Raw genomic sequence first — 16,707 nt, forward strand, 5'->3', positions numbered from 1 at the left:
GACAGCTCCTGCGAAGACTGGAAGAGCCGGAGGGCAAGTCCCATGGCCCCAGCCTCGGCCTGTGTTTCCCTCTCCCCTCATCTCATTCAGGGAGCGTTGTGTTTGCCGCCTTCTTTTTTCCATCTTACAAAAGTCAAATCCAAGTTCTATCTTTGGAGCATGGGGGAGGCAACAGAGGTCGTTGAGGATCAACACACGCAGGCCAGGGCGAAGAATGGTGTTTCTCCTTTTATTTAAAAACAGTGCTTCATTACCATTTGCAAAGGCAGAGGCAGTGCTCCTCCTTCGCTTAGAGTTTATAAAAGCCAGCAACATGATCAATAATTTATACACATGGATAGTAATACAAAAAAATAAGGAATAAAAGCTAAAGATCTAACTACTCCGACCTTCACAATTCCAGCTACTTGATAATAATAGGAGTAACCCAATGAATACTGTATGGTCTGAAAGCTACTATACAATATGATTCTTAACAAGAAGGGGAGGGAATTAGAGACTGTCACAAAGCCCTGGGTGCTTCTCTGGAGTTTGTAGGGAAACAGGACCCTGGGCAAGCAGCTCGGGTGTCCTAGGAAGAGATTCGGGGGTGGGGGGGGGTGGTGCGGAGGGGGGAGAAAAGGTGAGGTGGTCGATTATACAAGCATCCCATGTGATGCCCCCATGCCCCATAGGTACCTGTTTTGCCATGGCAATGGGAGGGGGCCGGAGAAACTGCACGTTGCATGTAGGGATGGTTTCGTCCCTGCCACGGGGAGCGGGGACAAGAGGGGAGGTTCGGTGGCATTTTTAGCCTTGCAGAGATTTGGACTGAAAAGCTCAGAGACTCAGGTGGGTCAGCCTGTCAGGGACAAGCCACCCTGCCCGGCTCTCTCAGCACTTTGCAGCCCTAGCTTACGTGTGTCAGCCCCAGGTTTGCTCCAGCTATTCACAAGCAGAATTATAACACAAGAAAAAAACAATTCATATCCCTTAGGGGGAAAAAAAAAAAAAGGAGGATCAATTCATCACTCGATATATAATACAGCCAAAATGAGCTGCCAAGACAAGCACACACACACACACAATACTGTGAACAGAAAAATACAAGAAAATGACAAAGCTCAGGGTCTGGGTGGGGTATCGACGTTGCTTAAAGCACTCATCAGTCCCCGGAAAAACCAAACCAAAAAACATTTTTAAAAAATTCAAAAACGTACGCACCCCCTGGGAATCTGGCGTTGGTAACAGGGGCGGGTGGTAGGGGGGAGAGAAGAGCATCGCTGTTCCCTTTTTGCTGGCTGGTGTGAGCTGAGCCCTCACCACACTGGCAGGTGCGTGTGTCACTGCCAGGCGGAGGGGCCCCGGCTGGCAATCCCCTTAAAGGCAAGGTTTGAGTTGTGGCCGATGAGCAGTTCTCTCCGTTACCAAGCCCTGCCAACCAGCACTACCATGGCTGAAGTGATCGACCGTTTTCCTGAGTAATCTGTAACTGGCTACAGTTCCGGTAACGTGGAGAACTCAGCTACTGCGGCCACCCGCCATATTCGAGGACTCCCCTCCGCCCCTTGGCTCCTCCTCCCTAGTGCATCTGATTCGGGAATTTGAGAACCTGCTGCAGCCTGGTCTGTGAGCCTTATTTTAAAGATGGGGGCCAGGGACTCAACGGCACTCGCTAAACCAGAGGGCACATGCTGGCTTAGGACACCCAGAGTCTACTTGGGAAGGGCCCTGCTTCACACTCTAGCTCCTGGATGGCTATTGCCTGGTTGATCAGTCAAGTGAGGATGAAGGAAGAACACAGCAAAGGGGAAAGGGAGGGAAGAGGCTTTCGGACAGTAACATTTCCAAAAAAATCGTGTTTTATGCAACAGAGAATCAGGTTTCACTGGTGGATACTACAAACGGTCAAACATTTTCAAGAGCATGACAAAATAAAAACACACAAATTTACGTTGGATGTTCACCTTGCCCACTATTTTTTTTTCCTATCTTAAAACAGTGCAAACAGGTAACTTATGCTTTTAAAACACCACTACCCCTTCCCCACCCGCCAAAGTCCCTTTCCTCCTATTTTCTGGGGGAAACGAGTCTGCGATTCTGCAACTGTTTCTGTGCTAGGGGGTTGCAAGCAGCCGAGAAGTGGCTGGGCTTGGTCAAAGGGGGCGGTCCCAATGGTCCCCCCCTCCTCCCTTACAGTGCCCTCTGGGCTGTCCCTTGCTTCCCTCCCTTGGCCTCATCCTCCCACCAGAAGGAAGGGAGGCCATCCAGCCCTTCCTGCAGATCCTTGGGGTTGCTTCCATCCCGAGTTTACATCTCCTTCCTACCTGGAAGCTATGTGACTAGTTATAGGGTGGTAGTGATTCACCGACTTATCTGCTAGAGCTCTAGGAAAGTAGAACCTAAACTAAGAGTTCAGCCCCTGAGGAGTCACACTTCTGAGAGAAAGCTGCTATCATTGATTTCTACTGAATAGAGCTCCACTAGCTCCCCTTAAACTAAGAGCTGAGCTCCAGTCCCCTTCTTTTTCAAGGAAAAATAATATCGGCTCAGTTCCAACTGTGGCTGCTGAAGGAGGATGGTGACGGTGGGCTTTGTAAAAACTGAGAGCCTTAAATGTGACGAATCACAACAGCTGATCTCGGTCAGTGGGAGCTGAACTATGTAATATAAGGAATTCTGGAAAAGCTCTAAGGACAGCTCTCTGGGCTGAAAGAGGGATATTCAGATAAAGGTGGTCACTAGAGGGCTCCTGAAAGGAGCCCAGCTTCTAAGAGTAAGATGCTTAGTATAGAAGTCCACATCGTGACCTACAGTAAAGCTGTTGAAATTGATTCAGCATGGATACGTTTTCTGGAATTATTCACCAGCATCCTCTAACAAACTTACAAGATGCCATACTCTCTTCTGACTCAGTTTCTTAGTCCAGTGGGAACTAGAGTCAGGAATAAACAAGCACTGATGCTTCGAGGAACCTGCCTCTGATGAAGTTGCCTGTATGGAATCTCAAAGTTCAAAAGCTGTTGGGGAGGTTGATGCTTCGAGAGCCCCAATTCTCAGTGATGACACTGAAAACCAAAGGCCCTTTAATAACAAGCAGAACTCTATTTAGTCTTTCTTAGTAAAAGGAGCTGAAGGAAGCGGTATTAAAACCACCCCTGGAAATGCAGCAGAGGCCCACTGGAAAACACAGAGCTTGCCTATGGAGTCCTCAGCCAGAACCAGCTGAACTGAAATGCACAAAAGCTCAGGCTTCTGCCTCTTTTAAAAGGGCTGTGGAAGCTGCCTTCTCTGCCTTTCCCATCATCTTTCCCTCTTTCTGGAAAAAAAGAATAGAAAATTCTTGAACTCATTGCCCTATTTTCCTCCCCTGCTATGGATACAACCATTTAGAATTTGGCCTTGTCTCCACTGAGTAGTGGCCTGCCATTTGTGAGAATGGCCCCTATTTGAACAGGACACAAAATTTCTCTCAGTTTCTTCACTCAGTAAAAGCTCTCCCTCAAAACAAAAGCAAAAGAAAGAAAAAAATCCTCCCTGCCCCCATTCCCTAGACCTGTGAAAGCCCCACATCCCATTCCCACACCCCAAACTATAATATTTATATACACACACAACAAAAATTGTCTCAACAGCAACAAACCAAACTTTGGCTTGGGGAGGGGAACCCTTGAAAATGGCCAATGGACTGGGCAGTCTGGTGTCCCCTATTCTGTGCATTCCTCCCCAGAATCAGTTAAGAATTGCATCGAGGCCTCTAGCTTCCTTGATGTCTCCCCTAGTTTCAGGGAAGCCTCCCTCCCAGTTATTAGGAGAGAGAGGATTCTGAAGGGGGAGAAGAGATGTATTATACACGACAGGCCAGTCCCCCCTCACAGATCCCTCTCCTTACAAAGAATGTTTGATGCTGTCATATGTCAGTCATTTTAATTCAGGGACATGAATCAGTATCAGTCAAGAACACGGGTGGAGGCAGGAGTCAAAAAAAAAACAACAAACCAAAACAAACCCATAACAAACCAGAAGCTCCATGTCTCTGAATTACTTACTCCCTTTAGCAGCTATCCCTCGGGTGAAAGGTCACCCTAGTACCAATGTGAATAGACCAGGGAGCCAAACGGACCGTGCTTTTCTATTTTCTAATGCCTTCATTTTGGAAATCCTGCAGGACCCCTGCCTTTAACAGCTAAGAGCTAGAAGAGAAACACTTTCTCCCCTGTCTGATGATAGATAAGTCGAAGCCAGGTAGTGACAGCAGTGACTCACTGTGGTGGCCACCACATGACTCTTCCTGGCAACGTATGAGATCCTGGTCATTTCAGACCCTCCATCCTGTACGGGAGGGGAGCAGCCTCAGGGGCTTGTTTCATGTCCTGTAGTGTTCATGAGTACCAAGTGGTCCAGATGCTCAGCTGGGTGTCTTTGGAGGACAGTGAGAAGCTGGGTGGAGTGGCCACAAGGGCTCCAGACTGTGGACAGAAATGACTCGTAAAGGCTCTGGAAGATGAAAAGTCCTATGGCTTTGGAGCTTGTACAAAGTGCCTTTGCCTGCCCTCACATGCCCTACTCACAGAGACCTCCAGGGACAGCTGATCTAGGGCTTGGTGCTTCATCTTTTGCCACCAGAGCCTTTATTATATGTTTTCTACTTTGTAGTGACTTTTTGATGCAAGAGAAAGATCGGGACTATCAGGGCGCCTTAATCTGACATCGTCTAACACCCCTTTTCTTGCTCTCACCCTCTTCACCGGTGCATGACAATTTGTACTTCTAGCCCTCAAGCCGTGCCCAGATACCTCGGGGAAATCTGGCCACTGGCTATTTATTCTTCTGTCCCTGGGTCCTAAATTCCTGAATCTCGAGGACATGGGAGCAGGGTGTTAATAAAAGGAGAGATGAGCTAAGCTGTGGTTCAACGAAAGGAAAAGCAGCCCAGCAGGAATGCTAGGGTTTACAGGAAAGAAAAGAGTGATCTTTTTCATACTCCAGAGTTCATTCCGAGACCGGTTTCCTAATGAGGTGTTTATTATCCACAGTCTGAGTGCATGTCTGGAAATATTAATACTATAATTCCAAAAACGATGCCAACTGTCTCAGGCCTTGCGTGTAAGATGATTGTAAAGAGAATGAGGAGACAGGAGGGAAGAGGAGAGGAAAGTGTCTTAGTGATTCTCCTGCTTTGCCAGCACACATTCCTATAGTCTATTAGCATGTGGATTCCAGCCACAGCCAATCAGAATTGCCTGCCAAAGACCAGAAACTCAGAAGACTAGAAGGATATCCTGTTGCAGAGAGATCTCTTCCACTTCTGCTTGTCCCACAGCCATTCAGCACCAGATACACTTTGGTAGTTCTGTCTGCTGATTTCTGATCAGACGCATTTATCAGCTCCTAATGTCTCTCCTTCCTCATTAACTGCCTCTTCCGTGATTGACAGAATAAGCTAAGCACGGACATACAGACATGGAAATGCGTTATTTTTTTTTTTTTTTTTACCACAGTTAAAAAAAAGAAAAAAGAAAAAAGAAAAAAATGCACAATCTTTGGAACAAAAGAATTAAAGGCAGAAATTTAAAGGAAAAATACATATTCAAAGAACATAGTGAGGTATAAAAAAGTATTCTCTCTTTTTTTGTGTTTTTTGTTTGTTTGTTTTTCCTCTTCATCTTGCTATAGAGTTCCTCTACTAGTAAATATTGCAATAGCCAGGCCTCATGAACTGGGGGGCTGTCCCACTTGCAGGGGTCTCACGTCACTTCAGTAAGGGGCAAATCGGCTGTAGCCACCTCGGTATAAACTCGCCTGTAGTAATTAAAGACACAAAAATATTAAAAGGTTGATGAGAGAAGCATTACAAAAGAAGACATGTCCTGAGGAGGGATTTGGAAAAACAGCTTCCTTAGAAGCTTCAAAGCAACTGGTTAGATGTTGTCTAGTGCATGAGGTCAGGAAACCAACTTCTGCCTCTAAGATGCTCAGACCAGAGCCCAAACATCTACTGCTGACCTGATATTCTCAAGGGGAGAGTATGCTAATGGTTCATTATTTACATGAGTTAGCACAGAAGAGAAACTCAATGAAGTTTAAAACCAAGTCTGTAAATAGTTTGATTTTTTAAAAGCATGGGTCTTGTTTACCTTGATTACCTCATTACAAGCGTGACCTAAAGCACACTGCTGATCTTACCTTCTTACCCATTACCTGGCAGTGGAGAACACGTTACTTCTGACCACTATCTCTGTCACATCGCATGTTTGAGATGGTGCTGGATTTAAACCTGAGTTAATCTTTCAACGAATAAAGTCTATTTCCTCTGTAATTTATAAAAAATACCAACCAGGTTGTTTCTTGACATATCTGACTTTTATCTTTTATATATATATATATATATATATATATATATATATATATGAGATATGTAAAACTGGGGTATTAAGTGGGCTTCTTTCCTTTCTTTAATCATAATCTAATGAATTATCTTTTTCAATCAAAAGTTCCCTAGGGACATATCGCTCCTTGGGTCATTCTTTTAGTACAGGACTTATATCACTTGGGCACTAAATAAAACCTCAGGAATTCCCAACACTTCCTTATATCGTACGTCTCTACTTCAGTTCTAAACACTGCCCCCCATACCCCCACAGGACCCTATTACTTCCTTCCACAGATCTTCATCAGTAGAGATTTAGTGTGGGAAGTAGCAGGCTCTCTCACATCTTTTATGTCTTAACTGTGACCATCGTTCTGCCTCCCTCTCAGACATGGTCATCTGTGTTCCCGGGCCGTTGGCCAGTGACACCGTGGATGGCAGAGAACGTCTGGCACGACGAGGTATCACTGTGGACCGGCCAGTCTTTGCTGAATCCAGTGAGTCCCGTCATTGGCCCGGAGGTGTCCAGGCCAACACAAAAATACTGCAGGGGGGGATTCGAGTTTGGTCAGGGGGATTATTCTAGATGAGCTCTATGGACTTTTTGTATACTTCTAAGAAATATACCATATTTTGCCACAAATGTTATTAATAAAATATCTTTGTAAGGCATTTCTTTGGTGATTTTTAGTACTATCTGCCGGAAGGCTTAGGAATAGCAGGGACATCCTTTGGCATCTGCATTTGAAGCAGACAGGTTAAGTTTTTTGAAAAGTTTACTGTGAAAACTGGAGAGTCTTGTGCCCCAAGTCTTGGCGAATACCTATCAGTAAAACTCTGCCACAGGTATGCGTCCAGCATCTGAGCCATTATAAAACAGCAGGCTGTTCCCTTCCTTCCTCCCGAACAATGCCGTTACTCAGGGCAGACTGTCACTGCTCATTCCTTTCTCCTGTCCTTAACCAGGCCAGGGGGCTCACACCAGCACACACACAGAAGTGATATGAAATTTCCAGACAGTCCTATTGGTTTTAATACTTTGGCAATGGAAGAAGGGCTGAATTTATCACCTCCCTAGATCTTCTGTAGTCTGTAGGTAAAAGTCAGAAGTAAAACGTTTGAAAAAATAAAAGGCACATCTACTTACCACAGCGCCAACTCCATAGCTAGCGGCAGGGGCAAGGGCATGGTAGGGGTCGGCCGTGTACACCCTGCCATAACTGGAAAAAGAAATCCAATCAGGGAGATAAAGGAAAGACAGTGACAAAAAAAAAAAAAAAAAAAATTAAGGGGTTTTACTGTGCTAAGGACTTGTAACTTGGAATGTTATTAGGAAACTGGCAGAATGGAAAAAATCCCTCCGTTCTACTCCTAAAGGCAGCAACTGAAAATTTCTGAAGTACTTCTATAAAATGGAAAAGAAGGGCACTGGAGATGAGGAAGAGGGAAATTGGGGTCAAAGCCAGAAACACACAGGAACAAGAGGGAGGGAGGGGAGGAGTGTGAGCCTGTGAGCCGCTGGGTTTTTGGCAGGATAGAGTCCAGGCAGAAGGCCTGTGGAAAACCCAGCTCAGCAGGCAGTCCCGGGGGCTAAGTGCCCTTTTGGAAACGGCGCGGGGAAGGAAAGGGGGTGACGCGGGGCGGCCCGGCGCTCCCCGCCCCCGTCTCGGCACCTACCCGTCGCTATAAGCGGCGGCGGCGGCGGCGGCGGCGGTGGCAGCGGTTGCAGTAGCAGGCTGTGCGTATCTGTAGGCTGCATATCCACCCTACAGGAGAGAGGAGAACTGACTTTACACATGCCTCTCCCCCGGGGGGCAGGCGAGCACACACCCGCCCACACGCAGATGGACACGGACGCAGACACAGACACAGACACGAACACAGACACACCCGTGGGGAGAGAATGTTTCAAACTGCATCAGTCTGCATGTTATTCCTTAGTGTGCAATTAAGCTCCGCCTAAGGCAGGGATTTGCTTTGCAATTTGTAATAGTAACAAAAATAAACTACACTGTAGTACCTCTTCTCAAATTTAAGAAATGAAGATATGATTTAAAACATTTTTTTATTGAAATATAGTTGATTTACAATGTTGTGTTAGTTTCAGGTGTAAAGTGATTCAGTTACACATATATATATATCTATATATTTATTCTTTTTTAGATTCTTTTCCATTATAGGTTATTACAAGATATTGAGTATAGTCCCCTGTGCTCTACACTAGAACCTTGTTGGTTATCTATTTTTATATATAATAGTGTGTCTATTGTAATTCCAAACTCCTAATTTATCCCCCCCGCCCCCCCCGCAAAATGAAGATATGATTTTGGGTCTGTCTTCGTGGGAACTTTGAACAGGGAAAATATTTACAGGAAGTTGGGAGAACTTTATCTGACAGGAAATGTAAATTATAGATTAAAACATTAAATTTATATGTGTTAACTGCAGATTCTCTGATGCGTACTTGGATTGATCCATTGCTAAGAGACTACAGTATATAAAGAAAGGTCCCATATAGTGCTATGCTCCATGTGGCCTAGTGCGTTTGCCAAGAGGCTAAGATAATCAAGCGATATTTAGAAGGAAGAACCAGTGTAGATCAGGGGTTGGCAAACCTCCACCTGTGGACCAATGCAGTTGGCCTCCTGTTTTTGAAAGTAGTTGTGACAGAGACCGTATGGCCTATGAAGCCGAAAATCTTTACCACTTGGCTCCCTACAGAAAAAGTTTGCCAAGTCCAATCTATAGTTCAGACTCAGGCAAACCAGATTACAAAGGGCTGTGGACCCTTGGACTAGGTTCAAACAGATCAGGAAGCCCTTCCCTCCCCCCCAAGCCTTTAATTGCATTTATTTTTCTTCCCTAAAAGGTTTTGGGACTTCTTACATCCTAATCTCACAGCAGGTTCTGGAGCTCTTCTTCCAAGGGTTCAAATATCCTCTCAGTCCTAAAGAGTTTCAAACTCCCCTGTCCTGCTATTTTACCTCAGTTTAGGTGAACCAAATACTCAAAAGGTTTTCTCTGTCAGGGTGAAATACTTCATGAAGTTTTTCAAAGATAATCACAACAACAAATGCCGCATGAGACAGGCTATTTGAAAAAGTGGCAAGCTCTACTTTTCCTTCTTCTTCTTTACCTTTCTAGAATTCATCTATTTTACCTAAACCTAATTCAGGTGTGTACTTCTATTACTGTCATTTCCCCATCAACTATAGGTAAATACAGCTATGTCCATTTGGATGGCACCTCAGCAGCGAGCACAGCATGTTTCGTTTCTGTATATTACTGTGTCCGTTTCTCGTGGACATCTGAAGCTTTCTGGCCTGTGCTTTCTGCTTTCTATTCCTTCAATGTTCAGTTTTTGCTAAACCTACAAAAGAAATTTCAAATTTACTTCTGTATCATTTCTTAGGATTGGAAACAACCATTTTCCAATGGGACCCTTGGTCTTCTTAGCCATCTGACAGGGAAGCTTCTAGCTTGCTGCTTTTATTTCTGTTCAAATCTTATTCTGGAAATAGCTGTGATTTCTTCTTAGAGGTTTCTACAGCTTTTTGCTTATTTCTTACATAATTTATGCCTTCTCTAACTGAAGACACTGCACCACGGGGGGAAAGCTTACTGCTGCTCTTTAAATTTATGCTGCTTAAATTCATCAGAAGCAGCTTCAAACATACATTAAAAAAAAGGCCCCTGATTGGCTTTCAGTGGTTTTGTGTTATTCCTTCTTTGTTCTTCAAGTGAATGACTTGGCAAAGTAAACACTGTTTTCTCAATTATAAGTCTTTCCATAGATATTCCTATAAATAAGAAAACTCTAATTAGTATTACCAAACACTGGCAATGAGATGGTAATGGATAGGGCCGTGGCAGGAAGTACCCTCGGGGGCTGTCTGTGATCCACACGCTTCCTCTGAATTCTAGCCAGGTCTATGGGAACAGGCAGGCCAGACTGATTTGGGCAAAGCCGTACATCCAGGCGGCAACATACACACTGCCGTACATACACACATAAGCATATACATTTATGTATAAACTAACTCAAGTGTCTCTTTACCTTTTAAACTTCTAAAGAAAAAATGAAACAGTAAAAGGATTGTTAAACAAAACAACATGCTAATCATCACAGTTGAAATTTTAAGCTTTATATGAACCTTGAAGGCTCAATTTTTTGGTATCACTAGAGATGGTTCCACTAGTTTAGAATTAAAGTTTGCTAGTGTGAAGTTTACAGAGGGGCCATGTTTAGTAAAACATCTTTGTAAATGAGGATAATGTGGTAAACAAGCATCATGAGGTTTCTCTCTTTAGCATTCCTTCAAAATCCAAAATAATCTCTAAAAATTGAAAAAGTCAAGGTAATAAAAGCAATTAAAGCCTAATTTATATCTTTCTGAGTAAAACATTTAAAAACTGAAGTTCTATGCCATGGGACAGAGGTATGCATTCTCATAAAAGTACTAACTAGACTCTCAGTTAAGTCTCGGTATGTCAGAGATACTGGGGATTGTATTAAATCATTAAATTTGAGCTGTATTGGACTAATCATGGGGAAGAAAGGAGACTCTGAATGAGGTTACTGATAGCCACTTCCCCTCAGTTTCCTCAACCTGCAAGAAGCCATCGGCACCTCAGTGGTTTGGGGGTAATGTTATTGTTGATCAAGACAATTTTAAATGGTCAGGCTGTGGAAGGGAAGGCTCCCTCCAAGCAGAAGGAGGTAACGATAATCTATCTGCAGTCCTTTCCTTCTGTTACGAGTGAGCGCTGACTCTGGAGTTTGAATTTGATGAGGTTCTCTGCTATTCAAATCCAGGAACACAGGACAGGCATGCAAATATTTTACTGGCAACAAAAGGCTCAAGAAGAGTATCAACAGAATTTTAAGAAAAACTACATTAATTTTTTAGAAAAGCAGATAATATTTCCACATGTCTACTCTTCTGATTACTTTATGATAATGGTGCTACAGAGAGGCCCTTTAAAGGGGAGGGGTCCGTGTTTAGGATGGGCAGGTAATATCGCAATAAACTGATTTGGTAATTCATTGATGACTACCCCAAAGTTAGAAAAATTAAATTATATGTCATGGATTCCTCCTCTTAGCTGTATTCTTAGTCCAAAGTATTTCTGCTGGTGCTTTAAACTGGTTATTCAACAAAATATCTAATATAATATCCATAATCTAACAAAATATCCATAATATAAGCCAATGAACATTCAGATATATTTATTTCTATTCTGGATTTTGGAACGCATAAAGAATCCAGGCTGAGAAACTGTTTTTTCAACTTTCACTTCTATTAGCAAATCTGAAGTTGTTTATGGAACATGAGAACAAAGTGCAGTTTGAAACACCAAGGGTTTCATTGCTGTTTCTTAAGTTTTTCAAAAAGAACAAGGGTGGGGGAGGGGTAGGAGAGACAGGGTTCAGGCGTGGGGAGGGGATATGGCGCCACATTTATTAATCACATTAAGAACTAAGCATGCCAACATCTGGAGCTAGAACAACCAGCAAAATCACCACGTTCAGACTCAGATTGGCTAACTCTATCTATCCCAGCATTCTCTTGGGACAGCGGTTTGCCCTAGGCTCTACCACAAGCTCGGTGAAGTACACAGCCTCAATTACTAGAGCGTGCAGCCACAACGACCTGGTATTACGGAAACAGTCAGTCACCACTTGAGTTAACATTCCAGACCCTAACGACTGGCCCCTCCCCAGCCCAAAGAAGAGTCAATCTCGCCCACCCTAGCCCTGGCCCACACCACAATGTTAATAATTATAACAAGCAGTAACCCATCTGTTATATCAGAGAAGGGAACAGAGACTCCACTGAGAGATTTAGAGTGAGATGTTAACATTTCTTCAGCTGACTGCACAAACAAACAAACAAAAAAAGAGGAGAAATAATTCATTTGGAGATATGAAGTCATGAGATAGCTGATGTGTATTGCTTTTAACCATGCACCGATGCAAAACTGAAGCAACCATTAATAATAAAAATTAAAAAGGACATATGTATTTACACACAATCAGACCTGTTTGATCTGAAGCAGTTTGCAGATTCTATCTGTGTGTGATTTGAAATAAAACAAAAAATGGGGATTAGCATGGCCACAGCACACCCTAATGTCAGAGGGCACACACGGACAGCTTTCTGGAACCTGACAGCTGGATAAATTTGGCATGGCTAAGCCTGGTCCAAATATCCACATGCCCCTTTAAAAATAATTACTTTCTTATTCCTTTGTAATTCATTCTGCATGATTCCTAGTGCTCCCAACTGGGACAGCCCAATGCTATATCACTCCCCAGTTCAACCTTCCTGATTCAGTTCTGACCCGCAGTGCTCACCTGTATGCTTGCCCTCTGTCAACACCCATACATTCTGATCCGGTGTTCTTCTAAAGTATTTCCCGTGTGCTATCCTTTCTCATATCCGTAACACATCCCTGCCTTCAACTTCCAGCTTTTTCAAAGGAAAATGCTGTTACCTTTAAGATCCTTTTGTTGTTGTTGTTGTTAAAGTCTCACTTTTGCATTACCCAATGTCACCTCCTAGGGATTTTCTACTCCACTCTGAACCAATTTTATTGTCTAGTGAACTTTACAGCATTGCCACGCTGACCACATGATTCTTCTGCACAGTTCTGTAGCTGTGTTTTAACTAGAACAAAATGGAAGGGTTCTACGTATCCTCCCTCTTATACCCGACCTTTCCTTGCCTATCCAAGTTTAATCCTCTCTTGTCTTGATTTTCACCTGGCCATTAATTTTATTATTACTTTTTTGTTTTAGGATTGACAATAAAACAGGACTTTGGTGAGCATGTGATGTCAAGACACCTTCTTTCTACCTGGAAGACAATGACATTATGTGACACTGAGGAGAAGAATGTGTATTTCAAGACCAGCAGACAGAATGAAAGCTTGTTCCCTACATGTGATGTATAGATTTATAGAGCAAGGGGAGTTGGGGGGTGGGGGTGGGAGGGTGGGGAGAATGGCAGGTGCGATGCTTCAAATCACTACAGCAGAGCAGAGATCCAGTCCAGCTAGCTTGGGTCTAAGGCTGTGCCTCTGGGAATCACTTTGTCTCTACACGATTCTAACTCCCTCCTTTCCCTCACCTCCTCCCTACTCCGGCTCAGATCCACTGCTCTAGACTGAACTTGTATGAGGAGGGCTCATTAGGAGAACAGAGTTCTTCCGTGGCAATATGGCACCTTTGATTAAATGTGAATAACACAGATGTGAATACAAAACTCATAGTAATGATAATATTGTTACTGCTTTTGATTAAGAGACCTATCTACTTGGAAGAGTAGATAAAAATTTTTAAGGAAAATCTTTTAAATTTATCTTATTATTATTAAAATTGGGGTTAAGGAAAGAAATTTTTATGACCAACTTGGTATCTTCCACTTACTACTTTTATGATGGATGAGAGATGATGTTTAATTAACTAACCCTTTCGAACACTACTATTCCACACCTCTCCCAATCAGTTCATTTCCCAAAGCTTGCGGGGTAGCCACATAAATAAACTAACTGAATTGTGAAAAGCTGTCTATTGTTTTCTTTTTCCTAGCACCCAGCTCTCAACGAATCTAACAGTGCATCATTATCCAAATGCACTCACTAATCTAGTTTTAAGGTGAAAGGAAAAGAGGGCAAGGGAAATACATGTTTCAATTTTAGAGTCCCAGTAAGTGTAGATTTTTAAGACAACTTCAAACTTACATAGCAGCACAGCCCAATTACTACTATGATTTCACGACAGGGTCCAATTCAAGATTCAGAGTCCTGTTTAGACGGAGTCTACCTTCTCCCTTTTCTCATTTCTTTCACAGCAGTAAGAAAATGTCCCAAATTTCTAAGCTCTCCAAATATAAAAGACCAGTTTAAACACCATGGGATAAATGTGATTGACAAACTAAAAGAGGTGGCAGTGATGGGACAGTGCGTATAACACACCTGGGGCGGATGTGTGGCAATGGGACAGGAGCACTGAATTTTGGAGGAAATGCCCTCTTGTAAGGAACTTGACTGGGTGCACTGCTGAGGTAGCAGGGCTTAGATCACACGCTCACAAGTCTTGCTTGTCCAAAAAAGCCTCTGTTCCCATCTCTAACGTGGAGCTGGAATGGTTAGTATAATTCAATTTTTTCACTGCAATCCACAATCTGATTGATTGGCAGGTCACACTGGCACTCCTACCTGAGGTATTTTAGCGCTAATGATTGGTTCCTGTAAGACTATTCTATAACAGAACACAGGAAGAGCAGTTCAAAAAACACAGCTGTGGAAGGAAAACAATCATACAAAAAAGCCCGCTAAGGGGCCCACCAGCCTTTTCTTTCCTTTGGATGCAAGCATGCTTTTCACAGGATGAGAATTAGGAGCAGTTTGTTATCCCATTAAAAAAGTGAATTAGGGTGAATGATGTCTTTTCTACTGATGAAAAAAAGACGGGGCGGGCAGACACATAATCTATCTGCTACACTCCCAAGTCAGCAAGGGGAGTCTCTTTACAAATCATGGGCACAATTGCTAGATCAGTTCTCCTGAGAGGAATGTGTCACAAAAGACACAGCGAAGAAGAAAATGGCTAGCAGGGATTACGGCCTAAGAGCAGAACAGGGAAAGAGATAACCAAAACAAAAAAACAAACAACCTTCACAGTTAATAGTCTAAATTAATATAACTTAAATAAAACCAGTAACAAACTCTTTTCCCTCATGTTGTCTCTTCAAGCTTGGGTTCAGGGCACTTTTTATACTAGATAAACCCTCCTCTCTTTCTATTTCTAACCTTCTTTTCTGAGGAAACGAGAACTAAACGTATATTGATAGATTTCCACATAAGGGAAAATGTACAGAGAGAAACAGAAACAAACTCAAGGTAAAATGATAAGAGGTTTTTGTTGTTGTTTGTTTGTGGGGCAGGGAATATGAAGTTTTAAAAGCTGTATTAAAAATTGCACTAGGCCTCGCTCAACAGTTCCCTCCTCATGTATTCTTGTTTTTCATTCTTGAGTTCGGGTATTATTTCAGCACTACTTTTTCCTCCAAGTAACTGCTTTAAGATAAGAACTAAGAAATAAAAATACCATTACTATTCAGTCTTTTCATCAACAAGGGGCCACTGGTCAAAAAAATGTTTTGGCAAGGTCACTGAATTACTTCTGTTCAGCTTGATAAGGTGATCCAGTTGGTAAATAAAAAACAATTCAAGAGTATTTTCTCAACAACTACAGAAAAACCATCTCTCTCTTAATAAAATCATATACTGTAAACTAAGGAAGTGAGAGAACTGTAAACAAATATTTGGTTGGTTGAGTTAACAAGGTGAGAGTAGGCAAATCTTAATAAGGTAGAAGTAGGCCACACTTAGGAAATACCCAAATAAGGAAGATATTTGAGAAAAAAAAAAACTTGACTTAAGAAATAATTCAAGTGGAAGTGTACTCTAACAGACCAGATTTCAAGAAAACAACTTAAATAACATATAGATGAGTTTCATGAGACTATGGATACTAACGTATATGGGAGAATGTACATGCTAAGAGCATATATAAATACGTATATTTAGAAAAGTGCACTTTGGTGTAAAAGTAGGATTTGTTTCCCAACCCTCAAGTTTCACGGTGAGCACAAGAAAAAAAGATCTTTCATTACCTCTTGAAAACCACTGGAGGAAAGTTGTGGATTTTAATTAAAGTACTAATAGAGGTAATGAAATATGGATTATTTGGGTTTTATGCTTGGCTAAACAAATGATTTAGGTAATCTGGGTAAGTCACACTCTCTCTAAGAAACATATCTGCAAAGTGAGAGCGTTGGACCAAATCATGGCTTAGGTTCCTTCAAGCATGTGTTAAATTAAAGTGTACTTTGAAGGCCTGCTCTAAACAGGCCAGGTGTGTACAACTCACCCACCGAATCTCAGAGGGCTGCTCTATCCTGTCTCTAGTTCCTGCAACACAGAGGGCCTCCAAGTGCATTCTGAAAGTTCACTAACGTTTTCAGATTGCCAAGAATCTCTGGCAGACTGTGGAAACAGTTCATTAAAAAGGTACCCTTATTGACTCTGGGGAGGTTAGGGTAGAGAAAGCATTTCCAGACAATTCTACCCTATGCCCAAGGAATCACTTCATGCTGACAAGTTTTTCTCAGGAAATTGTTTCTTGACAATGTGGGTGGTTAGACCAAGCTTGCATTCAGAAAAAGATCTTTGGAGAGAGGTCCTAATAAAAGACTTGCAAAACTCAAAAACTTGACTCTTTTTTGTCAGTTAGATCACTTTGTCCATATTTTAAATAATATGTGGCCACCAATCATGGAACTTGAGCT

At 42.6% G+C, this 16,707-nt stretch overlaps 1 protein-coding gene across 1 annotated transcript in view; it reads right to left on the minus strand.

Moving 5' to 3' along the window:
• Positions 1 to 215: 215 nt before the first annotated feature.
• Positions 216 to 16,707, minus strand: part of RBFOX2 (RNA binding fox-1 homolog 2) — a 261,661-nt gene continuing 245,169 nt past the window's right edge. The window contains 3 exon segments of the mRNA XM_036866682.1: positions 216 to 5,781; positions 7,497 to 7,569; positions 8,027 to 8,115. Coding sequence (XP_036722577.1) covers positions 5,737 to 5,781; positions 7,497 to 7,569; positions 8,027 to 8,115 — 207 coding nt within the window. The 3' untranslated portion in view covers positions 216 to 5,736.

This window comes from Balaenoptera musculus, chromosome 10 (genome assembly GCF_009873245.2).
Source record: "Balaenoptera musculus isolate JJ_BM4_2016_0621 chromosome 10, mBalMus1.pri.v3, whole genome shotgun sequence".
Classification (NCBI taxonomy): domain Eukaryota; kingdom Metazoa; phylum Chordata; class Mammalia; order Artiodactyla; family Balaenopteridae; genus Balaenoptera; species Balaenoptera musculus.